Source organism: Lissotriton helveticus, chromosome 12, assembly GCF_964261635.1.
Source record: "Lissotriton helveticus chromosome 12, aLisHel1.1, whole genome shotgun sequence".
Classification (NCBI taxonomy): Eukaryota; Metazoa; Chordata; class Amphibia; order Caudata; family Salamandridae; genus Lissotriton; species Lissotriton helveticus.
Window position 1 is genome coordinate 212477897 of NC_136073.1, and position 27465 is coordinate 212505361.

Below are 27465 nucleotides of genomic sequence, written 5' to 3' on the forward strand. Positions count from 1 at the left end.
TGATTAACTCACTGTGAGGTGAAATCATGACGTGGTGGTTTTCTGTGTGTGTGTGTGTCCTTGTCGTGTTAACCTCCCGCGTTTCTCATTGAGGTAACCTCAGTCTTGTGTGGCGAGTGATACTTCATAGCATCCTTTTAGTGGGTCGGACTGCCCTCGCCACCAGGAAATAAAATATGAATTAGACACATTGTTGGCTTATTTTAGTGCCGTGATAGTCAAAAGATTGCGCATGCTGTAAACTTTATTCGTATTTTACTGAAGGTCTAAAGGACATTGTGGGCTTGAAATTGCATTATCTTCAGACATCCTATACTCTTGCCCGTACCAAAGATAATAATGGAGAAGGCAGCTTTATGGCCTTGAAACCTTAAGCATCATATAGCGCCTTCATACATACTCGCAGCTACCTATAAGCTTTCTCAGCCTAAAACATGTAGACGTGTATATGTGTCATTGAACCTGGCGATCCTTGTAGGTGAGGGGGGTGATTTATAGGTTTGAGGTCTTCCAATACGAGAAGGCTTGGTGGATGGTTATAATATCGTAACTATTATTTGGAATATATTTCAGGCGCTAAATAAACGAATGTGCGTGTACTCAGCGTCTTATTATTAAGTATTGTATGGCTACTAAGATAGCGCCTTGCATACCCCTTGCGAGGCCTAAGGTGCTTTCGGATAGTTTCATAAAGCGCTACACATCTCTAACTTTAAAACACTCTAACCGCCTGAATATATGTGTGGTGGGTGGGTGGGGATGTTGGATTCAAGCTGGTGGACTGCCAACTCGCCTCAATATTCTTCACATGAACCCCCATAGGCAAACCGGCCATTCTGGGCGAGCTAGCCAGGTCTGATTCCTGTTTCTCTGCCCTTAGGACAGGACCCAAAGCACCCCTCGGCCTAGGCCCAAGCGCCCCCAGGGCCCTGTCTCCATGTTTCATCTGTCTGGAGGCCTTTTGAGTGATCTTGGGTCCCTTTACTAGGTCTTAAATCACAGGTGTTCCACATAGGGCCGACAGGGCAGACCCATGAAGATATTCAGGTAACACAGATAATGTACATTTTTCCAAAGTAGATTAATTTTATTAAAATGTATTTTATGTTGATATCCTTAAAAAATCTGCACACTAATGCCGGCTCTCCTTACCCTATGTTGGATACCCTTACCTTAAAGAAACAGTCCATCATGGAAGAGGGTTTGGCGCGAGGTCAGTATGGCACAATGCCCTCTTGGGCTGCTGCTCAAGGGTGTGTCATAGGCCCAGCCGCCCTCTTTGTCTGCTACAGCCAGACACCCAATATTTCAATCAAGATACTTTTAACTGGGCCTAGATATGGTATTATCCACCGATTACAAACATTGGACTGGGCCCCTAAATATCTTTCTATGCCTGCTGCCTCGTAGACTAACAAAGGCCTAGTAAAGAGCAAGGGCCCTCAAGGGGTGGGTCCCCTGCACAGCAGAGGCTGCTGGGTCCTTGAGGCGTGTAATGCACTTAAGAGTGTCCTCTGTTATTCATAAGGGAGAAATCATTTTGATTTACCCCTCTTACGAATTGCACAATTATTTGTAATCATTTGTTCTTCAAAACATACGTGGAGGGTGATGGCCAGTTCAGGAAATTCACTATGGGACACGACTTGAACTCGGGTTATCTTTCACTCGCACAATAACTCGAAAGGTGTCTCCTAGAACTACATGTGCGGTGATTTTAACTTTTTTTTTTACCTTTCTTCACTTTCTTGTTTTCAAGATTGCTTTCTATGAAATTATAACGCCTTCATGTTTTAATTTCATTAAGTATACAGAGTATCACGTGGCCACTTTGCTGGAGCACACTGTGATTGTCTGGAAAACTAGGCGCCTCGAGGCTCTTTTCGATGACTTTGTTAGCGCTTAATCAGTAACAGACCACATCATATTCTGACCAAGGCTAGACTGGTGAGCTGTCCAGGCTACGTACTGTGTGTGCATAACTAAAGTTAATAATGCCTAGATTTACATATCGCTTGCCACCGAAGCCTGTACACCCAGTGGTGCTGAAGTTGCATATCGTGACACACTTATTAGTACAAGGCGGAGCACAGTGCTTGTGTGGGACAGTTGATTACCAAAAAAGGGGACACTGTTCCTAATGCAGGGTGCAAAAAGTCACCATTGCATAAGGGTGCTAATGTCACCCATATATGAAAAAAAGGGGAGAAGAAACAGAGTCCCTAGGTAAGGGGACCCACAGAAAACAGGGAAAACATTTTGTGTCCTATGTTGCTCTCACACACCTCGAAAGGTGTCATGCTTCATCATCGGGCAGTTGCTCCTCGTAGGGCCGGCGCTGCAATCCCCTACGGGTCCCCCCGAAGGGTCTCTTTATCGGAGATCTTTTGTAGGACTGCCGGATGGTGCATGCGGGTGTGCGGGGAGGGTTGTGTGTGGTGGGTCAATAGGGTAATAAAATGCGTGCTAGTGTGAAGTGAAATTTATAATGGGTAACAATGCAGCAATTGTTCTAGTCATGTACCCTGAGCAGACTTAACTGCTAAATAAAATCTAGCCCCAGTGGCATACTATGCCTGGGTATAGAGACATAGGTCAACATGTTTCGCGCCTGCGTCGCCGGCGCTTCGTCAGGACCAGAATTAAAAGTTGTAAAGTGCACATGATAAATGGATTAAAAATACCCTCATAATCGATCAGGGCGGGCAGTAACCTGTATGCCCAACATCTGGCTACAGCTGCATGTTTGTAACCGCTCCTGGTCAGTACCTAGGAAAGAACAAAATAGAATATACATTTAAATTAAATTTGAATTCAAATCAAATCCAAATTTGAGCACCAGGAACACCTTGATGCCACATCATGTGCCACCACTGTGTGCACATGCAAACATGAAATGATCAAAGATAACAGGCGCATGAGACACAAATTCACACCAGGAAAATATTGGGGTGTGGGGATGTTGTAGGACCCACTTGTAACCCTATATTCTGTAACAAGGTATCGCAAACACTCTATGTCATAGTGCTCTGCAAATCTTATCAAGGAGTCAGTGCCCTAGAGATGTATTGCCTTGAAACAAGCTCACCTCGTTATATTGAGGGGAACGAGCCGTTGGCGCCAGGCAATGGATTCACCCACAAAACCGGGCTGTGGAAATAACCAACCAACGGGAGTTAACAAACAGACACGGGACGCCCAATATCGAGCGCTCAAAAAGTCACGGTACCAGAGTCCCTATAAATGGATTTACTCACATCTTAGTATGGGTGCTGCCTCCTCCTCACCTACCCCATCATTGCGTCGGCCAGGGAAAGTCGTGGCGCTCCCTAGTAACCTTATAACCAGATCACAAGGGTCAGGTGTGCTGGGCGTCTACCCTATCCGGGACATCCTATTTGGTAAATTACGTCATTGCGCAAGCTTGGAAGCTCCAACGTACCGCGCATGTGCACAAACTAAGTTAACTAATCCCCCACGCATGTGCAGTTTATATGCTCTTTTTGGTCGTGTACTCTTTCAAAAATACTTAAGCAAGCCGTACACTCAAATAATGTGGAAGCTCAACCCGGTAATCACAAACCAATGGTTCCATATAAAAATTAACTTAAAATGTTACTCGTGTTAAAAACCAAAGGTGCAATAGTAAGAGCTGCTCAAATGGGTGTGAGTCCCGCTTTACTGTGCGTCTACTCCGTGAGTGTGGTGGGCGTCCCAATTGTTAATGCTTGTAAAAAGGAATAAGAAAATTAATACTATACACTACATCGTGTCAAAGTAATTGGGTACAAAGGGCTAGAGTGGAAATGTCACTCACGGTGCAATTGTATCTCCTGCCTCACCCATATAATTTGGAAATCAAATACCCTAAAGGGTTGCCAAATGAACACAGATACGGTTTAAATTGGCAATCCATACTGGCTAAAAATTGGGTGTGTCCCATGCGCCTGTAGAAAGGAAAAACTAGACAAAGGGTATAGAATGGTCCCTCGTCCCGAAAGCCGTGCTTAAATTACTATACAAAAGGGAGAGGTGGGGGACCAAGGAGCTATTATAAGGTCCAGTGTCCATGCTCCTATTTTAAACTGATTACCAAAAAAGGGGACACTGTTCCTAATGCAGGGTGCAAAAAGTCACCATTGCATAAGGGTGCTAATGTCACCCATATATGAAAAAAAAGGAAAGAAAAGGGGAGAAGAAACAGAGTCCCTAGGTAAGGGGACCCACAGAAAACAGGGAAAACATTTTGTGTCCTATGTTGCCCTCACACACCTCGAAAGGTGTCATGCTTCATCATCGGGCAGTTGCTCCTCGTAGGGCCGGCGCTGCAATCCCCTACGGGTCCCCCCGAAGGGTCTCTTTATCGGAGATCTTTTGTAGGACTGCCGGATGGTGCATGCGGGTGTGCGGGGAGGGTTGTGTGTGGTGGGTCAATAGGGTAATAAAATGCGTGCTAGTGTGAAGTGAAATTTATAATGGGTAACAATGCAGCAATTGTTCTAGTCATGTACCCTGAGCAGACTTAACTGCTAAATAAAATCTAGCCCCAGTGGCATACTATGCCTGGGTATAGAGACATAGGTCAACATGTTTCGCGCCTGCGTCGCCTTAAGGGTCGTTGGCGCTTCGTCAGGACCAGAATTAAAAGTTGTAAAGTGCACATGATAAATGGATTAAAAATACCCTCATAATCGATCAGGGCGGGCAGTAACCTGTATGCTCAACATCTGGCTACAGCTGCATGTTTGTAACCGCTCCTGGTCAGTACCTAGGAAAGAACAAAATAGAATATACATTTAAATTAAATTTGAATTCAAATCAAATCCAAATTTGAGCACCAGGAACACCTTGATGCCACATCATGTGCCACCACTGTGTGCACATGCAAACATGAAATGATCAAAGATAACAGGCGCATGAGACACAAATTCACACCAGGAAAATATTGGGGTGTGGGGATGTTGTAGGACCCACTTGTAACCCTATATTCTGTAACAAGGTATCTCAAACACTCTATGTCATAGTGCTCTGCAAATCTTATCAAGGAGTCAGTGCCCTAGAGATGTATTGCCTTGAAACAAGCTCACCTCGTTATATTGAGGGGAACGAGCCGTTGGCGCCAGGCAATGGATTCACCCACAAAACCGGGCTGTGGAAATAACCAACCAACGGGAGTTAACAAACAGACACGGGACAGTGCCATTTTTCGAATTATTGTAAAGGACAGAGCGGGGAACTTTGCTTGTGCACAAAAAGTGAAATGTGCCAAACTCCAGTGCAGGGAGTGGGAAACTTGTCTCCTCAACCAGCAGAGTGTGAGTTTTCGTGTACAGCACGCCGTGTGATCTGAATGTCCTCAAGGCGCTTGGGAGAATTTAGGGCTTGGATTTATTTTTATTTTTTACAGATAGGAGTTTTCGGGTTGAAGGGTCCGAAGTTGGGAGTTCTACTATACTAGTCTATCGAGCACTTCTTACCTACCAACCTTTGCACCTTAAAGCCGCTCAGGCAAGACATTGGCCTCTCAGCTGAGACAGCCAATATAGTGAGGATTGTTTGGGGCTGGAGTAATAACATAACATAACATGTGCATTTGTAAAGCGCACGTATCATCCCAGGGTCTCAAGGCGCTGAATAACAGATGTATATTGTTAACCAACTCAATAGTACTCATTTTATCGACCTCCGATGGATGAAAGGCAGAGTGGACCCTCCGGGATTAGAAACTGTGACCATGAGGCCAAACACAGGCCCCTACAGTGGATGCATTAGTACACTGCACCACCAGACGCTGCTAATCTAGGAGAAGATGTAAGAAATTACCAATAGGCCAAGCCACAAGGGATAACAGACTGGTGAGGGCCACTCCCATTTCCAGGCCACAATATTGCAAGTTGCTGGTCCTTCTTTAGAAACCCCGGCGACTGCTATGGTGGCAGCTGAGGCGGTCAGGTCCATTTGAGTAGTGATTGGCTGAGGTGTTATTGGTGGTCTATGGCCAGGGCCACTGGAATTATGATACAAGTGAGGACCAAACTATGTGGTAGGGTTGTCTAAATTATGTGGCAATGAAAGTCAAATTGTGAGGCATAATGCGACACATATTGTGGTCGTACTCATTATATTGCAATTTTTTTTTACATCTGTTAACACTGTCAAGGCAAACATTTCACCATCCTAATGACTCCAGTCTGATTCCTAAATACAGCAACAAGCAACAGTAAGGTGATCAGTCAACCTTTGCACAGGGCCTTCCACTGTGCTGCAACATGTGTTGCCGCATATTTAGTAACTTTTAATCCGTTTGAGCTAGAAATATATATTTTTGTCAAAATCTGCAAATTATACAGCAGATGATGGATTATGTGACAGGCGCAGCAAATCCATAATTGTGAGGAAAATGCCACAGCCGCAGAATTGCATAATTCCAGTCTCTGTAAGGCGTGTCTGTCCCTGCTCAGACAAGCCCTCCAGTGAGTGTTGGAGCCGTGTGCTGGAGGCTGCTGAAAATCCTCGCACTGCTCCGGGGCCCCCAGGAAAACACTTGCCCAATGCGGTCTTTTTAATGTTCGCCAACGGCACGTTGCATGCTGGGACTTGTATGCTCATAGGGATATAGGAGCAGCAAACTCTCAAGTCCCAGCTTGCAAAGTGCTGCCGCTAAAAAGCCATGACTGGGTGAAGATGCAGCCGGTAAGACGGGAGCAGGGGAGTGTGATCCTCAGATTTTCCAATCAGGCTTACATATAATGTTTAAATGCAATATATGACAAGCGGGGTGCATGAGATGGGCCAGAGGAGCAGTGGAAAGGGAGAGGAATGCAGATTGGTAGGGGTACTAAGTGAGAAAAGACAATATTTTGTGAAAAAACCAACATTTTTGAGGACATTCAAAACTGAGAGGGAGAGAGTTTGTGTGTGTTTTTGTCTGTGTGAATGTAAAACTTTCTGGTGAAATCCGACCGACCCCTCACCATACCCGAATGAAAGAACCTGTACCCAACTATCTATCTGATAGAACATTTATTAGGGGGTGTCACACCCCATCCAGCCTCCCTGAAGTTGTGCCTTTGGATGGGAGCAGTGGGCAGCTCTGGAGACAGAAGTTGTAGTTATAAAAGGACTTTAGGACAGAGTGGGGAGCCCTACCCTAAGTTATTGCGTATCCGGAGGCTTCTACGGTAGGGAGTGATACAGGTGCTAAAATAAATATGCTAATTTGTAAAGCACACAATGGCTCATGGTGCTGAATGACAGATGTTAATTGTCATACAACTCAATAATAATACTTATTTGATTGACCTCAGGAGGTTTACTATGCGGAGCCATCGGACCCTCCTCTTGTGCAGCAATACTTGACTGTCAAAGAGCACCTCCTGTCGCCTAGCAACTTGACCCAGTCCTGCTTTGTGAGCCAACAGAACTTTGCATTTTGGAATTGAGTCCTTACTTATCGATGAATTTGAAACGACCAGTTCCAGTATGCACCGTGCTTCCAATGTTTCGGGATTGTTAGAACACGACAGTGCCTGTCAGGCGTGGCCGGTAGGAAGAAAGGTGGGGCTGGGGAGTCGACATATGATGGGATTGGGAAAATGAAATAAGTTAATAAATAAAACCACTTGCCCTGCGGCCGCCGCATCGCTGTGCCTGGGCTGCCTGTGTATTATAAGGCATTATTGCATGGGTTGAGAGTGCCTCCTTTGTAGAAGGCAGGAACCTAACTATATAAAACATCAATGATTTTCACCTGATGCGTCTAATCGTCAGCCAGTTGTTGGAGTCCCATTCCTAACCTAAACCGTGGTAAAATTAGTTATTGTGCAGATGTCACCACACTTGGAAATTCATAGGTTATAGGAAAATATCCTACCAGACTTTCATCCTGGAAGAGAGACCGAGTCACCACTGGTGGTCACTAGAGAAGGGATTTTGGGGAGGAAGGACCAGACACAATCATCACTGTCCCCCTTGGAATTGGAAGGGCCCTCATCATGATGTCCTAAATAGTTTAGACCTTGTTCAGACCTGACTTTGTCCAGAGCGCACATGTACTTGAGTGATCAGTAATGTAGCGACCGCCTCACCTGTGGATTTTACGTGTGTTGTTCCTTGAGAATCTCTACTATGGACCGCGTAGGAGGGATAGCTCAATGAGATGAACATCCCCTCGGAATAATCCGGCAATGCTGCTAGTAAGGCCAACTCGGACATCCATACTTCTGAAGGTTGATAAAAAGAGTACTGTGACTGAGTAATAGTAACATTTGCTATTTACAGTGCTTAGAAATGGCAGAAGTGAGGCATAGGTTTCAAATATATGGTCACGTTATCTTAGAAAGTGATGTCACTGGGCTTTGTGCTCTGTGAGCGAATGACCATGGAGGCACTTGTGACCCAGGTCACCTGATCACACTTTCTATACTTGCAGTGTAGGCAGGGCCGGACTGGGAACCACAACCAGCCTTGGCAAAGTGCTCGGCCGTCCCCACCCTCCCCACTTGGGGGGGGTTGGAGGTGCCGCCGAGCTCTTTGCCGGGGCCGGTTTTCGGACGATTTTGATACAGGGCCGATCTTGCAGCTATGCTGCAAAAACAGCTCTGTAACGAAACCGGTTTGACTATGGCTATTGTATGTTTGTGGGAGCAGTAAAGAAAATGCTAGGACTGATGTAGAGCAGTCCAAACCATGGAGGCTTACCCCTGCATTCTCCTGAGCTGCATGAACTGCAGTGGCTCATATGGACGGAAACATTCAATGTCGGCTCCTAACTTCTTTCTGTAGGATTCTTTATGGCGATGGTCCAGATCATTGAAATGGGGGACTGAAAAGGTACAATTCAGTATGAGATTTACAGAATCATCACTGGTAGATGGATGTTGCAAGTGGAGGGTGCAAGATTTTGAAATACCCTTTCAGATGAGCATGAGAACGATCAAGAACACGGCTCCTTTCAGGAAATGTCTAAAGGCATGGTTTTTCACCCAACCAGTTCTTGAGATGTTGCACGAACACGTGGTTCCCTGTGCTGGTGATGGACTTGATATGGGCCAGAAATGGCTTTGGCATCACACATAATATGGGTCTGCTGGCTGCTCCACGTCGGCAGGGGCATAGCTTCAGTGGGTGTGTTTGGGGTGTTATACCTACCTAATAATAAATGTAGAATTTAATAGGTAGTTGGGTACAGTCGGCCATGCTAAGGTGTCTGTCGGATTTCACCTGGGGGTTTTGAATACTCAGACAAAAACACACACACACACATTCTCATCTCTGTTTTGAGGGTCTTCAAACATGGTTATTTTTCAAAATACTGTGTTTTAAGAGTCCCTCACTATCTGCACTCCTTTCCCTTTCCGCTAGCCCCTAAGCCCCCCTCATGCGCTGCTTCCCATATAATGAGAAACATGATATGCCTGTGTGATTGTTGGAAAATCTGAAGCTTACCCCTGACTTGCTGACCAAGCTACGCCCTTACACATCAGGACACTGTGTCGAGGCAATGGTGGCCTCCAGCGCTGGGCCCTCTACCCTCTCCTAGCGATCAAGTGAGGAACTTGGGGGTATGGCTCGATACTAAAATCTTGTTTGAGCACCACACAAAACGGGTGGCAGGCACCTGTTTTGGCATCCTGAGGGTTCTCAGGAAGACATTGGATTTACTGCCAATGACAGCCAGGAAAACCATGGTCCATGCCTTAAAAACATCTAGGCTGGACTATGGGAATGTTCTCTATTTGGGAGCTAATGCTAAGTTTACTCAGAGTTTGCAGCACATACAGAATGTGGCTGCACATCTGGTCTTGATGTTGCCTAAGAGAGCTCCTTCGAAGAGGGTACTGAAAACATTACATTGGCTTCCGATTAGGGAACGTGTGATGTTTAAAGCCCTATGTGTCAGTCACCAAATCTTACAGGGAAAAGGGCCCACCTAGCTTCATAACCTGTTCACCCCCTACCACCCTACCCGGCAGTTGAGATCTAGCGGGACGGGGCAGGTTCAGGTTCCGAAATTCAGAAGAGTGAGAATGGGAGGGCACTCCTTTCGTGTTCTGGCAGCTCAACAGTGGAACAGACTTCCTCTGAGTCTCCGGCTGGAGACGTCGGAGCTTGTATTCTGCAAAGAGTTAAAAACTCACCTCTTTCCCAAAGAGTAGGGTGGGGCTAGGTGATGGGCAGGTGGGAAGAAATAGTAGCTGAGGTGCTCTGGTTAAAGCCGTCTTGCAGCGTGGGGACACACTAGTATAGTGTAACCAGGCGCTTTATAAATTCAGTTATTATTATTATTATTATTATTATTATTATAAGTTCTACAGGCGAGCTATAATTTAGAGGTCCCACAGGCCCACATTGTCAGTGCTGCACTTTTCCTTTTACAAACCATTTCCATCAGTTGAGTTAGTCAAGTCCCAAGGATAATGTGGACCTGGTGCAGGTGATATTAGGTGGAGTGCCAAACGGCGCTCCTTTCATCGGCACACAGTAACCCTTTTTTTTTTTAACTCCAATATGGTAGAGTAAAAACACTGCTCCGTAGCATATGGTATGCTTCATCATCGATTCCTCTCCTGTACCAGCGTATCTCCCATAGTGGATTGGAAGTGCTCACTTCCTAATACTAGTTGTACTGAAGAAGTGTGTTACAATGCACTGATGTCATGGAGATCCTTCAATGTTCTTGCTACCTTTGCTGGTACAAAAAGAATAAATGACGGACAGAATGCCAAATAAATCTAACATTCACCGTAGTCCCAGATCTGGGTTTAAAATATTGTTTTTTGTCCACCACCCACCACAGTTTTGGACCCAGACATATTGAAATCAGCCTTGATCCTGCTCCTCATGGGAACAGTCCAGACTGAACTGCCGGGCCAGGTCCTCCCTGGACCGGAGCGAGCATTCGGCACCTGGTTTCGGGGTTTCACCCCTCATCAGCCAGGCTAGCTTGAATCAAGTGATACAGTGAGCGCAGGACCTTCTCTGGTACAGCCACCTGTTCTTCATAAATAAACTGCCCTTTTGTTCTCCTTGGTGTGGTTGTAGTCCCATAAGCTCGCCTATTCTAAGAAAGAATTGTGCAACAGTGGGAAATAGCAAACTTTAACATGTCCCCTTTACCACAAGATTAATAATTCTGGGGATTTTTATATACACATCTCCATGTCTCAATACAAATGTCAACATGGCTCTGTGCTCCTTAAAGGGGCCATTCAGCAAAATCTGTCACAAAGTCTGTCAAAACCCAAGCAGACATCCTCAAACAAACGAACATTTTGGAGTGCGTATTGTTGCTCATTGTCAGAGATGCAGGACTGGCTAAAGAGAAATGTTTTTATCTACACTGGATGACCCCTCTAAAGCCCCAAAAATGGCCAGTGCTATCATAATACTCAGTTGGACAAAGGTAAAGGATGTAAGAGGCATGTGGTCATTCTGTAACCTGTTTTCATCAGGTGATACCTAGTATTATTATAAACCTTGGTTGTGTAGAGTTGTTTCCTTACATTGGATGGCAGAGGATATCTCTGCTGCCACTGTATGCTCAGATTACTATAACACAATTTATAGGGGCCTTTAGGCTCTAAAAGCTTCAGAACCAGGCAGCCTCAATGTGCCTTAACCTCTGTGTGAGTGACCATGTCCAGCCTGCTGTGAAAGCACCTTACCGGTTGTAAGGAGATGCTAGGATCATATTCAATGCCATTTCCAAGTTCCAGAACATGTATCGGGCCAGAGGACCAGCATACCTGGAGAGTAACATATATAACACAATTTTAATTCAATGTCCGCCATTTTGATCACACCGCGCTCCTTCAAGAAACTAAAACTTGGGGCATGAGCCGAGAATGTAGAGAAACCTTAATCTAAGCTCTAAACTCAACCACAGGTGGATTAGGAAACATCTGAAAACTGAACTTTTTAGACTTGCTACTATTCATTAAAGGCAGGGGACTAAATGCCGCCCCCCTCCCTGAGCCATTAATAGCCGTGGGGACCGATCACATGCAATAATCTGGGGAACTCACACCCGGGACACAGCAGTTTCCCTGCCCGCACCAGTGTGGGCAGGGAACCCTGCATTGGGTACTGCCTGTAGGAGCATTTTTAAAACTCCTGATAAAAAGGCTCCAACAAAAAGTATGCTCTCAGCGGGCGGGAGCTTTAAAAATGCTCCCGCCATCTGGGAGCAGGCTTGTAATCTGTTTTCCTGCTCGCACTGATGTGGGCAGGGAAACAGATCAAGATATTGCTCCCCCCAGAGGGAGCAGCATAAATAGCTGCTCCCTGCATGCAGGAGCAATGCCAGCTCCTGCAGCATGCTGGAAGCTGGCTGGAGCCACGGGGGTCTGGGGCTCCCCCGTGGCTCCCAACGAGGTGCATGGTGGTTACCCTGGGTGGGCACAAGGGCACTCACCTATATTAAACTGGGGGCTTGGGTCCCCAGGACTAGAATAATATATTAGAACCATCCATTCAGTGTCTGCCATTCTGATCAAATAACGCTCCTTCAAGAGGCTAAGCAAAACACACAAGGTGATAGACGGAATGTTGCACATTGGCAAAACATTCACCCCCAGTCATAGATCTGGGTTTAATCCATCGTTATTTTGCTCACCATGCCACCCCAGTTCAGACATGGCCATATGCAAATCAGTCTTGACCCTGTGCCTCATGGGAACAGCCCAGCCGTAACTGCCAAGCCATGTCTTCCCTGGACCGGAATCAAGCATCCAAGGACCGGTTTCTGGCTATCAGCCGTCATCAGCCAGGATAGCTTGACTCCAGTGGCGTAGTGAGCATGGGACCCAAGTCTGGGCATACCCTTCCCACATAGGGTGAACAGCTGGAGCCACGGGGGTCTGGGGCTCCCCGTTGCTCCCAACGAGGTGCATGGTGGTTTCCCTGGGTGGGCACCAGGGCACCCACCTATATTAAACTAACGCCTCGGGGCTTGGGTCCACAGGGCTAGAATAATATATTAGAACCATCCATTCAGTGTCTGCCATTCTGATCAAATAACGCTCCTTCAAGAGGCTAAGCAAAACACACAAGGTGATGGACGGAATGTTGCACATTGGCAAAACATTCACCCCCAGTCATAGATCTGGGTTTAATCCATCGTTATTTTGCTCACCATGCCACCCCAGTTCAGACATGGCCATATGCAAATCAGTCTTGACCCTGTGCCTCATGGGAACAGCCCAGCCGTAACTGCCAAGCCATGTCTTCCCTGGACCGGAACCAAGCATCCAAGGACCGGTTTCTTGCTATCGTCCGTCTTCAGCCAGGATAGCTTGACTCCAGTGGCGTGGTGAGCACGGGACCCACGTCTGGGCATACCCCTCCCACATAGGGTGAACAGCAAAACACACAAGATGATAGACGGAATGTTGCACAATGGCAAAACATTCACCCCCAGTCACAGATCTGGGTTTAATCCATCGTTATTTTGCTCACCATGTCACCCCAGTTCAGACATGGCCATATGCAAATCAGTCTTGACCCTGTGCCTCATGGGAACAGTCCAGCCCGAACTGCCAAGCCATGTCTTTCCTGGACCGGAATCAAGCATCCAAGGACCGCTTTCTGGCTATCAGCCGTCATCAGCCAATATAGCTTGACTCCAGTGGCGTAGTGAGCATGGGACCCAAGTCTGGTCATACCCTTCCCATATAGGGTGAACAGCTGGAGTCACGGGGATCTGGGGCTCCCCGTGGCTCCCAACGAGGTGCATGGTGGTTTCCCTGGGTGGGCACCAGGGCACCCACCTATATTAAACTAACGCCTCGGGGCTTGGGTCCCCAGGGCTAGAATAATATATATATTAGAAACATCCATTCAGTGTCTGCCATTCTGATCAAATAACGCTCCTTCAAGAGGCTAAAGCATGGGGCAAAAGTTTCAGAGTGCAGAATGTGGAGCAACCTCAATCTAAGATCTGAACCCAACCAGAGGCGGATTAGGAAACATCTGTAAACTGAGCTTTTGAGACTTGCCTGTCACTCACCTCTCTCAGGGGTGTGGGCCGAAGAAGTCTTGACACAGTTACGAGTCCTCCCATAACTTAAACATCTTTTTGACCTTATTTCTGTTTAAATTCTGGGACCCTTATCAGCGCTCTCAAGTAACCACTATACACAACTGCTAAATAAATAAATATGTGCAGACAGGACTGAGGCGCAGGCTAGCTGCAGACGGTGTGCCCACCCCCTGTAGGAAGTAGCTGATTACTAACCTTGCAACACAACAATAGTTGGAAAGAGAATTTCCTTCCCTTTTCTATTTCCTGCCGACACCCAGTGTGGACATTGTCTCTTGCCTCCTCTTCAGGCCTGTGTTCCAGCAGTGAGGTCTGTCCTTCCTGACGCATTCAGTGTATGACCCCGCGAGGTAAAGAATAAAATGTGATGACGTGGCACTCACTGTCTGGGCGACAACGTGTTCCTTAATCTCTAAGGGCCTTGCCACTGCAAACCTACATTGTTATCAATCTGTTATCACAGCCGGTGCAGAGACCCACCAAACCCTGGATTTTGCAGATTTGCGTTCAGTAATTTGCAAATAAGTACGACTTAATCGCGATGATATTAGCTTTATCTCCAACACACACAGTGCAAAACACAAACGGATGGGTGGGTTTTACTCAATAAAAGCAGTTGTTTATGTAGCCCATGGGATATATATATATATATATATATATATATATATATATATATATATATATATATATATATATATATATATATATATATATATATATATAATATAAAATTTATTTATATGATTTTTTTTTTTTTAGAAATCTTTTTATTAATTGTGCTCAAGGTCTCATACAATTCATAGCAGTGATCAGAAGACATACAGAAAATCAGCAGTACAATTACTTGAAAGGACACACCAAAAGTGAAATGGGCAATTAATACACTCCTCCTTATACCACCCCTGCCCGCTCAGCCCGTTATCTGCCCCAGGGGCCCCACAATTTTTTTCCATTTCTTCAAACATCCTCTCAACTTATATATAGTCTCCTCCGCCCTCTGGGGACTTATATTTTTGACCTTAGAAGGATGACCCAAAATGACCTTGATTCCAGCCTGTGACACGGCGGGTCACTGAGAGAGCCCTGTACCGGGGAGTCAGAAAGGACCAAAAACAGGCCTTGCCCCGTCCCCTCTTCTTCAAAGCCTGCCTGCGATCCACACCTTGGGGCTCTAGGTTTGATCTGAAGCAAATTGAGTCATTGACCCCTCATCTGGTTGAAAAGCAAGTCTACTTAAGGCTTCACGGTGTGCAGTGATGTTTAAAATGGACTGTAATAACACAACTATTACCCTTTTTGTGTAGAGTTTGTGATCCATTATTATCAAATATTTCTATCTTGGGGTATTCTCAGAGTAGAGAGCTGACAGAGGAACAGCGTCACGCTGTAGTTCTCTACTTGTAAGAGGGAGGAAGCAACAGGAAATAATTCCATATGTGCACCTTACAGAGGCATCACCAGGGTGACCTTATTCAAAGGTCAAGAACAGAGAGCAGCATCAGTTGTCAACTGCTGTGCTTTGGGATTGTTGTGTTTGTTATAGGTATCACCTTTATTGTTCGAACGTAAATATTCTTATCTTATTTTTGTAGTATATTGAATCGGTGTAACTATATATATTTCTCATGTGAGGCCTAAAGTGCTTTCTGGGTAACTGGACTCCACCTATATCTATACTAATATAATAAAGAGAGAGCCCAAACCTTTGAGGCGGGTAATCTCAGGAACCACAGCACCAATCACAACACCCAATACAGCATTGGAAAGGACAGTTGCAGCGGATGGACATAGGCTATACAGCTGGCCACCATATACATTCGAAGGGTAAAAGAACCTTAGGGGCAAAGTAGTCCCTTGTGGGTGTGGGCGTTCTGCTCGGGGTGTTCTGCTGGGGGCGTGGCCATACAGCGATGGGCGCGGCATTCGCTACGTGTTAGTACTTCCTTGTGGCCGTGTGCATTGTGCTGGGGGCGGAAATCAGGTAAAACAAGCGTTTACAGGGCTCCGTTGTGGGCATGTGGGGGTGTGGCAAACGCGACGTGTTAGTACTTCCTTGTGGCCGTGTGCGTTGTGCTGGGGGCGGAAATCTGGGGGTGGAAATCAGGTAAAACAAGCGTTTACAGGGCTCCGTTGTGGGCATGTGGGGGCATGGCCATACAGCAATTGGCGCAGCATTCAACGGGGCTCCGTTGTGGGCATGTGGGGACGTGGCCATATAGCAATCGGCGTGGCATTCAACGGGCATTCGGCAAAAAGGGGGCACGGAAATCCTGCAAAACAAGTGTTCACAGGACTCCGTTGTGGGCGTGTGTATACCCGGACAACGTCTGGACGGGCTGCTAGGTATTTATATAATGCTTCAGCCAATACAATCAGGCTTGGTGCAAACAGTTGTTATGTGTCCAAACCAAAAGTGTAACTTGTGTACACGTGACACATAGATCCAGAGACCTTTCACCTCACAAAATATCACCATGTAAAGCCTGACAACATTTCTGCAGGGAAATACCCGAATATTCGGAATTTTCGAAACTTGAAAGGGTAAAACATGCAATGCAATACCGGATGTCCCATTCCAAGCTGCAGAACTCGGACTGAGGACCTTCTAATGCACCTGGGAAGACTCAACCTGCGGTGTGAGCCTACCCCTGGGCGTCATTTCCATACAATAACCCCCGCACAGGGCCTGTGTGTTCTAAGCCTAACATTTTCATTAGCTTTGATGCCGTGTTGTTTTTGCTTGTAATAGCCGTGGGTAAGGCGATGTACGTGTCGGTTGGCTTGCATACAGAATGTTTCCTCCTGTTTGAGTGTGAAAAGAATGTGTTAAAATTAAAAAAGAAAGTGCCTGCGCATATGTGAAGAATTCTTTTTTCCCCCAATTAGAATGTGGTTCATTTTAATGTAGTAAGAATAGGACTGCTTTTCAGGACATTCAGTTTTTTATCGCACACAATTTTTCCTTTGTCTGTAGGGTTGAAAATATTTCGAAATAGAAAAAAAAAAAAAAACTGCAGGCAATATTTAGAGCACTTAATTTCCACGAAATGGTGTGTATCCCTCTAAGCCGCCTCGAGACTGGGATGTGCTGGTGGGTCTCTGGCCCCCTACTAAAGTCCAGGAGTGATGGTGAGAGGTTGGTCATGTACCAATGTCTTCCCAAAGGCTTCCAAGATGATTCAGTTATGGATTTGTAGGGTTGTTTCTCTGGGTGTCCTCCACCTCCATCTCCAGAGCCTGAAGGCTGATAATGAGATTGTGGGTTGACTTTAGTGACCTTCAAGTATTGTAATACAACACAGCAAGGGTTCTTTTTTTTTTAACGGATATCAGGATGTTTTCCATAACTCTCGATTGAGAGATTTACAGTGGATTATCTATAAATTTAGCATATGTGGCAGGGATCCTTCAACATTTTCCATTAACTCTGTATAAAGAAATGTTCTCTTGGGAATACCTGTAAAGTGTATATGGAGATAATCCAAGGTGATTTTTCAACAATATCGGTGTAAGCAGACGATTCCAAGAGTTTTCCCATATATTATGTATATATGGGGTTTTTCCATATATTGTGTCTATGAAGATGACACTGAGTGTTTGTTACAAGAATTATTAATATGGAGATAATCCCAATAGTTTTCCAAAAATGATGTTAATCAATGAAAGCATTCAAGGACAGTTGTTTCTTTCTGTGCCATCGAGCCAAACTTGCTAAGGCCACAGAGGAGGAATGAATTACCACTTCTAGTTCCGGCCTGTTTGGACTACAATTGAACCGTATGTCGGTGGTTCTCTTCTCGCATGCCTCAGTTTTTGGGTTTCCTTCTGGACACTAAGCCTGATCTGACCTCAGAAGCTGGGTGTTGCACAATGACCTCAGTGAGTCAGCTGAGATGCTCCTCCTTTTGAGGAATGTGTGACCAAGTCACTTGACACTCGCTTTGGAGTGAAATACCTTGCATCCTGGAAAGTTGGTCATTGCAGCCATGACATAAAGGTTTTCATTTTAGTCCATTGATCCGATGTTGTGAATTCCTGGACAAGTGTCACGTGCTATATTTTCAGTCACTGTCTCAGACGTGTCTGCCAAGACTCCACTCCAGGCTCCACCTCATTGCCTCTCCCTCCAATTATATGTGAATATTGCTTCGCAGTTCGGTCTCCACCGCCTTCAACTGCAGCCAAGTTACTGATGATGTTGGCTTAAAAGTGATGATGGGCAAGAGTGCATGTTTATTGAGTACTTTTCATGTTCTATAGAACTAGCCTCTATTCAAGAAAGCACAATTATGTTGACAACAAAGGGTATTTTTAGAACCTGTTTTAGTAAATAAACTGTAGAAACTCTGAAGAGCCCTGATGAACATGGTTCTGCCCTAACACTGTTTCACTGCATATTTTTTTTTACGTAGACTGTGGAGGAGCATTTCTTATGTAGTTAAATGTGTTCCTCATTCCCCTGAAAGCATGGTTAAACTTGTAAAAAATGCATTTGCAGCGTTATCAGTGAGAATCATTGTGTGTGGGTGGTTTGGTGGCGGAGAAGGCCTTCAAAGAGAAAGAGAAGGAATGTATTTGATCCCTTCTGTAATGCTGAGCTCTCGCAAACAAAAATGATGGGTTTTTTTTTAACGAAAGAGTAAACATTTCATTTTTGCACTCAGCAGTTATGGGGTGGGAAACACATTTGGAACTATGGTGCTTATTTGAGTTGTTTAAATTCTGTGCCCTTCTTACATAAAGCAGCAGAAATATGGTAGTGCTGAGATACAGGGCTTCTTTTGCAGTCTGGTATTTTCCTTGGTACTGCTTAACAGTGCCAGATCACTGGTTCAGACCATGCAGAAGTACAATAATATGCATTACTGCTACACGTGATATGTCGCTGGTATGTGGATCCTAAAAATAGGCGTGAAGGTGCCCTGCAAGAACTTTAGGACTACTTGGAGACCATTGTGTGCTTGAAGGCTTCCAGTGAGCTGCATCTGACCCTCACAGATAGAGATCCAATTTCCTTCTGAAAAACGTTCATAACTTATCAGGCCTTAGCTTCTACCAATTATTTAAAAGTGCCAACCAGAGACTAAAGATCTGCAGCTATCTATGTGACTGGATGCAATTAGAAATCCAACTTCCCAGTCAAATTAAACAAAGGGCAGGCAGGGTTTTATTTGAAGGTAAATGTAGCCCAGGCCTGAAAAATATTTTTATAGTAGCCTCGTATTGCATCCAGCTATTTCTTTCTTCCTGCCTTCCCACTATCACCCACCATGGTGTCTGGCACAGTACCATGGAGCAAATGTGTGGATTTAGTGCCAGCTGTAATGCAGGCCATGCAACAGATCTACCTCTGAAAGATTCCTCCCAGTCCCTGAGGGTTTTTCCAGTATTCCCAAGGCCAGTTCAGAGTTTAAAAAGGATGACCTCAGATCTGTGACTCAGACATGTGTCACCTATTTATTTCATTTTGCATCCGATTGCTGTACTCATTCAAGCTGATCTAAAGTTCAGCAGCTGGAGCAGTGACCAATGTCAATGTGTCATTGCAAGTTCTGAATTCACTGCATGGTCTACCAGTCAAGTCAGCAAGGGGCCTGTTGCAGAAACCTTAGCTTGTAGGCTGTTAAAAAAATTACAAATTACACCGCACCTTCAACTATCGTTTAATGCAAAATAACATACATCAAAGAGAAAGATCAAAAGACCATTGTTATTTCAGCTGACCAGGCCTCTCGTTAGAAAATGGGCAGTTAAAGCAAAGAACTAAAGTCATGTAAAATCCACCTAGTATAAGTAAGCAGTTTCTCTCACTGCAAATAAATGTAACATGACCACGTGACAGAAACTTGACATTCTCAGAGAAAACCTGTGTAATGTGCAGGAGTCAAGAAAGCCTAGGGCGGCCTTAAAGAAGACCTATCATTCATATGCACAATACTGGCTCTAATTCTTACAAAGTCCCTCCTCCCTTACCAGATTGGAAAATGGGGTAACGCTACTGGAAAAAGTGCAACGTACAACATGGAACATTGTCTTTTGGGCCTGCTAAGACCATGTAAAGTTTGGTATTAATACAAAACTGTGGGACGCTCGAGCAAATAGAAGACAACATTAATATTTCGTACATATATGGTTGCTTGCATTGTTCTTCTTAGGCGTATGTGAACATAATACAAACAGATTTTATGTACTTAAAACAGCATCAACCTAGAGTTCTTCAGTCAGGGCAACTCAACAAAAGTGAAGACGCAAAAGTAGTGATCACAAGCACAGCTCTGCTACTGAGTACTTCTCTATGGTGGAAAATAATTGCAAAGCACAGCAGACATAAATGCATATCATGCTGAAAGAAATAGTAAAACCTGCCAGCTGTCTTTAATCTGAATATTGGCTCCATAAATCACAAACCCATCCAAAGTCATTGTTCTCGGATTTAAAGGGAACTGGCATCACTCTGCGAACTAATAGGCTTTCAGATCAATCCGTGCAAAGACTCAATAAAAGAATTCTGATAATTGATTACAAAATCAATAAATCTTGAGTAACCGGTGAAGGCCATGGGTCTGAACCAGGTTCACAGCAAAGACCTGGTAGTTCTCCCTCGAGGCTTGTACGCAAAATGGTTCTAACGCTCCTCTCCCCACCCCGCCTCACCCTCCGATCCCCCTGAGAGCAACATCTCTCCGCTCCCCGTATCATATAATTTGAGGAAAGCAAACACCTTGCTTTTGTTCTTGTTGCTTTTAAGCCTGTAATCAGCCAATGCCCCCATGGGCACGTTCATCATGATCCATGGTGGTTTTTTTTTCTTGCAAGGTTTTGCCATCAGAGAGTGAGTGTGGTATTTTAATACCTATAGTCAAGGCTTTAAGTGGGATGAAAAAAATGGGTGGTCTCTCAAGGGGGCGTGGCCAGTTTAAATAAGGACGTGGCTTAAAAACACATAAGGTAAAAATGTGTGCTTAGCATAGTGTGTCGCCCTGCTGGTATTTTGCTGTTTCTATCATTGCATCCAGATATATCATACAAGAAGTAACATCATACCTACAAGTCAGGACTATTGGCTTTGTCAATGGTTGTTAGCTGCATAAAATAAATAAGCAGCAAATGTGGCTTGTATATAATATTGAAAAAGCTTCCACATAAAGCCCTGGTGACACCACGACAATGTTGCTGCTCTTGAGATCTGAAAAGAGAAGAGAAATCTAGAGAGAAAATTACTCTTTAAAGGATTTCCCTTTCCCCATTATGCTCGAAAAAAATCAGACCGCCTGTGCCAGGGCACAAAACGGAGCCCGATAGAGACCCGTTTCGAGGCCTCTTTAAAAGCACTGCCGGTGCTCAGACCCGGCCCACTTAAAGCCCTGCCTATAGTAACTTATAAGGTGAATCAACAGTGTTTTCAGGGTAGCCTGACTTTCCGACGGTGGAATACTTAGGCTAGCTACACAGTTCTTCCTAAGAAAATCATTGGCAAGTTGCAAAGGTTTTACATACCGTGGCAAACCGAATATGCTTGCATCTTTTCAAGCGTGACAGCCACAGTATCCAGTCCGCTCCAAAAGCACTTCAGTCCCAAGTGAGTAATTAGTTCAAAGTCCTTTGCACTGCTCTCAAAGCCAACTCGGGCAAAACACAAAGATATCTGCAGGAATTCGCTCCACATTGCACACCAATCAAAAAGCTCCTTACCGCGACTCCACAGTTAATCAACCAATACTGCTTCAAGTAACTGAAATACGGAGACAGATCCTTTTGAGTCTTGAGCCCAAGCTGTAAAATACCTTCAATTAAATAAACTAGAGAGCCGAGTCACACTAGGCGTGGTTCAGGAGACACATAAAACAATGAACTTTTCCAACTTGTTTTTCAGATGAAGTTCTTGCTATTCAGGGTTCATCTCTGAAGAACGTCGGATAATATCCTTGCTTGAAGCAGACGTTTCTGTCGAAACTTCCAGTGCTCTGCAACACGGCACATTGCACTAAACTGCAACTAAATAAAATAAATATATTCCCTTTTTACAAAAATGACTTTCTATTAATAAAAACAGTTAGTTGTGGCTTACGAGTTGCATAGATCTTCCTAGGTCACCAGTGATGTATCTGAAAAGTGCAATGACATGCCTTCTGCACCTTGTAGTAAACTACTATGACCTCTTGTATGTAAATAGCGTTAATCCACAACATTGGCCCCATGCTTTTGTGCACCCATGTGAGATTATTAGGCCTGGGCGAAATTTGAATAATTTCCTTTGTGGAAATTGTGTGAATTAGACAACAAAATTAAGTGAATTTACACGTTATTACACCAAATACCAGCATTGCCATTTTGAAGTATTTATTTTATTGCAAAATGTGTCCTTGCCTCCATTTTTGGCACAAGCATATATTTTCACCAAAAAAAAGCACACAATTACATCTGACGCGAACAACAACTGTCCGCATTGGGATTGTTCATGTTCTTACCACGTGCTCGTGATATAATTTTTACCCGAAAAAAGTCTCAAATACATGACCATTATGTAATCTCCGGCATTTCACGGAAGAATTTTAATATTAAATGCTGGAAATTACATGAGATCAGTGTGTCATAACTGAAATTTGACCCGGGTCAAGAGATCATATGATTTTGCGATATGTGCAGAACGCTGCCCGGAGATGTTCACTGTATACTCCATGTATTCTTCCCTCCCTGCGAGTGAGCAGTTATTGCATAGTAAAGAATTGACATTCATTCGGCCTTTTTGGCAATGATCCATTGTAGTTCCTGAGAATTGTCCCAGGTCTACACTATCCCGTCGAAGGGCTTTCCCAGAATCCTTTTTCCACTGTAGGTGGACTGTCGGCTTCTGTGGAAACGTGATCCCACAACTGGTGCCCTTAATCCCCAGGACCACAAAACAACAGCCACTTCTCTAGCAATGATAAAGATGTCCATGTAGGTATTTCTGACAGTAAATTCAACTGAGTGACGAGCATCGCCGCTTCGCCTCTCCCATGCCATCTATACATTTCATCCACTATTTGGAGGTAGGGTAGTAATCACTGCAAGCTTATTCCAAAACTGCATACTGCCTATAGTTTGTGTATCCAATGTAGGTGCGGGAGGGCCAGGCCAATGCCATATTTTAAGGATAACCACTGAATAAATAAATAAGTTTCATTTAGATTCATTGTATTTATATGGCTAGCATTAATATCGAGAACTATGTTAGACAGTCCTGGTCTAGAGGAATAGCGTTGGAACCTGATGAAAGCAGAGGTCACAGCTGAGATTGGATCATCTGGGGACACTTGAAGGTTCATTCAGTTCCTCTCCAGGCCACACACTCCCAACCCTGGTGTTCAGTAGAGTCTTTTGATCTTCCTGCCCAGCGCTCTGCTTTACTCCTGGGTGTCATGCACTCTGCCGGTCACACACAGCTCTATTCTTTAGTACACATGGCATGGCTCCAGTTGCTTTCTGTAGAGACAGCAGCATTAGAAATGTTAAGGCCATTAACTTATTTTTATACAAAGGCTTATGTGCCCAAGAGAGACATAGAGGGTATCGAATGTTAAATGTCAGAAGGGCTGTTTTCATGCATGTAATGAAAGGGGAAGTTTCTACAGTACTGTACCCAAAAGGATTGTCTCCATTGAAGTTTGAGCTTCCTTGGTTTTATGTGTGACTTGCTTTTTAATGTTTTCCATTTACATTAATGTCGCATCTTTTTATTTTGCTTGCATTTAGTTGGTTCTGGTTTGTTTTCACACTTTTTGTATATCAAAACCTTTTGTTGGCAGTGAAGTGAATTTTGTTTCTATTGAACTTTAATTGCAGTATCCTTTTCCACAGGCGCAGATCCAGAATGCCCCCTCCTTTGACACTCCCATTCCTTTACTCTTTCCAAGCTCAGCCTCACACAACCTTACCCATGACTTGCCTATCTCTCTCTTTCTTCATCCACACCCTGTCCTCCTTGTATATCCTCCTTGGTTTTTTATTTCTTACTACAGACCTTTTTAGCTATCTAGGAACCTTCGCGTAACGATTTTAACAAGTATATCTTGAAGTTTCTGTCCTAAAAGTCCTTCGCTCTACTGCTTACTAACCTGCCCTCTATTTTGATGCCCTGATTGACTACTACATTGCAGTACACTTGGGAATCCCAGTTGTAGCACGCTATGCACATATATGTAACCAACGTTCTTATCCTACTACTGTAACCTACCTACCCTAAATGTGAATAGCTCTGACACCCGCTTGGGTCTTGTTCGCGCTATACAAAACTTTAAAAATAAAAAATGAATAAAGTATTACAGAGTGAGTGGGCTTTGGGTCTGTCCACTTCAGACATTGGCATTCATATGTTTTCAGGGTTTCCAAGTTGCTTGGATATTCTAGCCATCAATGCCAAGGCATTTCCTTGGAGTAAACATTGTTTGATGTGTTACTATTGGCTTGGTGATGGGTTCAAGTAGTCCATTGGTTAGGCTATAGAAGCAACACTTGTAATTTAGAGTCCGGGTTTGGTCACTGATATTTTACTTTACTGACATGATGACATTTTTATTGTTGGTTAATGCCTTCGAGTCTTAGGAAGTTCCGAATGTCTCCCTTTACAACAGGATAAGACAGCTCACCAATTGCCCCTGTGCATTCATTTGTCTTACCTTATTGTCATGACAACATATTGTTGGATTTACTGATTTTTTGTTTTGTTTTTGTTCATAAAACAAATATCTTTGCAGCCATATCCTTTTTTTACAGATGCACCAAAAGACTGGCATATGTTCAATAGTATCTGCTATATAATATTTTGTGTTTTATGACTTCGCAATATAAGGGATATATTTAGAACTTCACCTACTGACTCCTTCCTTGAGAGTACGGTTTAAATCTTCTAACACAATCTGTTAGAAAAGTGATTGATTCACTGTGGTATTTATTTCTAGGAAAGCTAGGAGCAACACTAACCGTCTCACAGCTATCACCAAACACTCCTCCTAACAGACTTTTTGACAGGGGCATTTGTTTAGTGATTCTTTTCATTTTTTAAATTCTATTTAGAGTTTTAAATATTGCAGCGTGTTTGTGAATCACAACTTTAGTGAACCAGAAGTTCTTTTGTTTGAAATATCTTGTTTATTAATTTCATCCTTTTTCCACCCGTCAGAAAATTGTTTTTCGGCGGATGGATTCGCATCAGCTATCATAGGGTCTTAAAGGTACAAACGTTTTTGCCCAAGAAGCACAAAATATATCTTTCTCAATTGATGAAACCATCAATGTGCCCTGTTGCCTTACACCTACCACTCCTTGAGTGCACTGTCTCGTACACAGGTTGCATCATAGTATTCACCCTATTCCTCAAATACCCTCCATTTTGTCCTATCATTAATTCAAATTCTGCATTACATTCAATAATACTGATAGATTAATTTTCTTGATCCTACAGTCTATAAGGTGTCATTAAGAACGTAGCTATTCTGGTAGATAAGTATTTCCGTTTTTATTGAGTTTCGTATTTAGGCATACACTGCTCTAAAATTGATTCAAAGTTAATTGTGTATTGAAGAGTTTTATTTAGCACTGCACTGCCTCCTCACCGTTACTTTTGAGTACTGGAATTTGTGTACATGTTTACAGATTTTTTGGGAGTCCAAGCTATAGTAGACCTTGACCTCTACTTTGAATTCCTCCCTCTTCTACACTATAATAGTAATTAGTCAAATTATTATACAGATGAAGATCTAATGCATTTGAGTGGGCAACTTGTCGTCAGGCTTCACACTTTACATGCCTGTGCAATGAGGATTCTGTCTTGGCAATAGGACTTCTAGCATAATTGCCAATGGTTCTGTACAAACCTGGGGATGAGGATACTTGCATTGTAGTAGTGCTTTACTGGGGCAATGTGGTTTCCGGAATGCCAACAGTGCTGATCATGTGTGGACCGTGTGCATATTGACATGACCGTAGTTCTTTTCATGCTAGGACAATTTGATTTTGGTTTTGCAGAGGTTGTACTAGGTTATTTGAATTTGTAGAGCACCAGCCATCTAGTGTATTCTCTATCTGGGTATCCTTTTTTTGAAGCTCTGGGAAGGGTACAAGTCAGATTCCCATTTAACAGCAGGTGTTTTTAGTTGATGTTTGGTTTTGGGTGCTGAGTAAGAAATACACCTCTATGGATTTCCACTAGTATCAGACGTTTCTTTATAATGGGTGAATCCCCTGGTGAAATTCTACTATTTGCTTTTAGTCAAAGACTTGTCTTGACTAACATCAGTGTGGACCAGTGACCATAATGTGGTACATTGAAATGCATAAAGTAAAGCTTATCTCCCATTCCACGGATTACTCCTTCTGGAGACCTTTCGGTGCTCATTACGCGAGACTTTATGAAGTCAACAGCAGGGTTCTTATCATTTAGAACATTGGCTACTTTTCATGTGGAGCTTTGTTATGTATTGTTTAGGCCCTGGAGAATTATCATGGAGATCTTTGAGTGTGCATCATGTAAATGTTTGGGTGTTCACCATGTTGATCTTGGGGCACAGATCGGGTTGACCTTACAGTGCTCATTACCTAGATCTTTTGAACTCCTTACACTGCTAACCAAGCATTGAAAAAGCCAATAGGGGTCTCTGCTCTAAACGGCCGAACTATTGCTTTGCCAATGTTTCATGCTATTTGCGCATGAGTACGTGTTAATATGCATAGGCATTTATGGCTGGAAAATTAGCAATGTTTTTTCTATTAATGAAAACCCATTCCAAGATGCCCGCTAATGGGTGTTCACATGTTCTGTGATAAGTGTTTTGTGGCCATTTCCAATGTATCCTTCTTACTTGAGGGATGGCCATGATAGAGCAGTAAATTTTAATGTTAAAAAAAGAATTACACAGAACGCATAAATAAGGAATAGAGTGGCCTGGCAGCACGTTGCAGCTAACGAACCCTCATTAAAAAATTAATTAATAGCATTGATAAATTACAGTGGGCAGAGCGCGGATGTATGACGTTAGCACGCATACTTTTACCACGCATACCATTACCACGCAATTTTTACAACGCAGGACCCTTTACCACGAATACCTTTACAACGCAATACACTACAACGCAAGTACTTTTACAACGCATACCATTACAACGTAAGTATAGGTAAGTATATAATATGTTAAAATAATGTAATTATTAATAATTTTTTTAAGTTAATAAATTATTAGTTTAATATTAAATTTTTAAATTAATTATATTAATTTTTATTTATTAATTTGTAAATATGTTAAAAATACCCCTGTACCCCAAACCCAGCCCTGAAATCTAAAAATACCCCTGTACCCCAAAACTGAAATCTAAAAATACCCCTGTACCCCAAAACCCAAACCCTGAAACCTAAAAATACCCCTGTACCCCAAAACCCAAACCCAGCC

At 43.7% G+C, this 27465-nt stretch overlaps 2 protein-coding genes across 4 annotated transcripts in view; one reads left to right on the plus strand and one right to left on the minus strand.

Moving 5' to 3' along the window:
* Positions 1–21578, minus strand: part of KLHL36 (kelch like family member 36) — a 62851-nt gene extending 41273 nt beyond the window's left edge. The window contains exon 1 of one of the 3 annotated variants that reach the window (XM_078670781.1): positions 21539–21578. In XM_078670781.1, the coding sequence (XP_078526907.1) occupies positions 21539–21563 (25 nt within the window). In that variant the 5' untranslated portion in view covers positions 21564–21578. Of the gene's footprint in view, positions 1–2684; positions 2753–3257; positions 3317–21538 lie in introns of those variants that run through there. The other 2 variants (XM_078670783.1, XM_078670782.1) reach the window with 2 other exon arrangements.
* The window catches only part of COTL1 (coactosin like F-actin binding protein 1), an 87443-nt gene that overhangs the window by 2566 nt on the left and 57412 nt on the right, over positions 1–27465 (plus strand). The gene's annotated exons all lie outside the window — the stretch shown is intronic.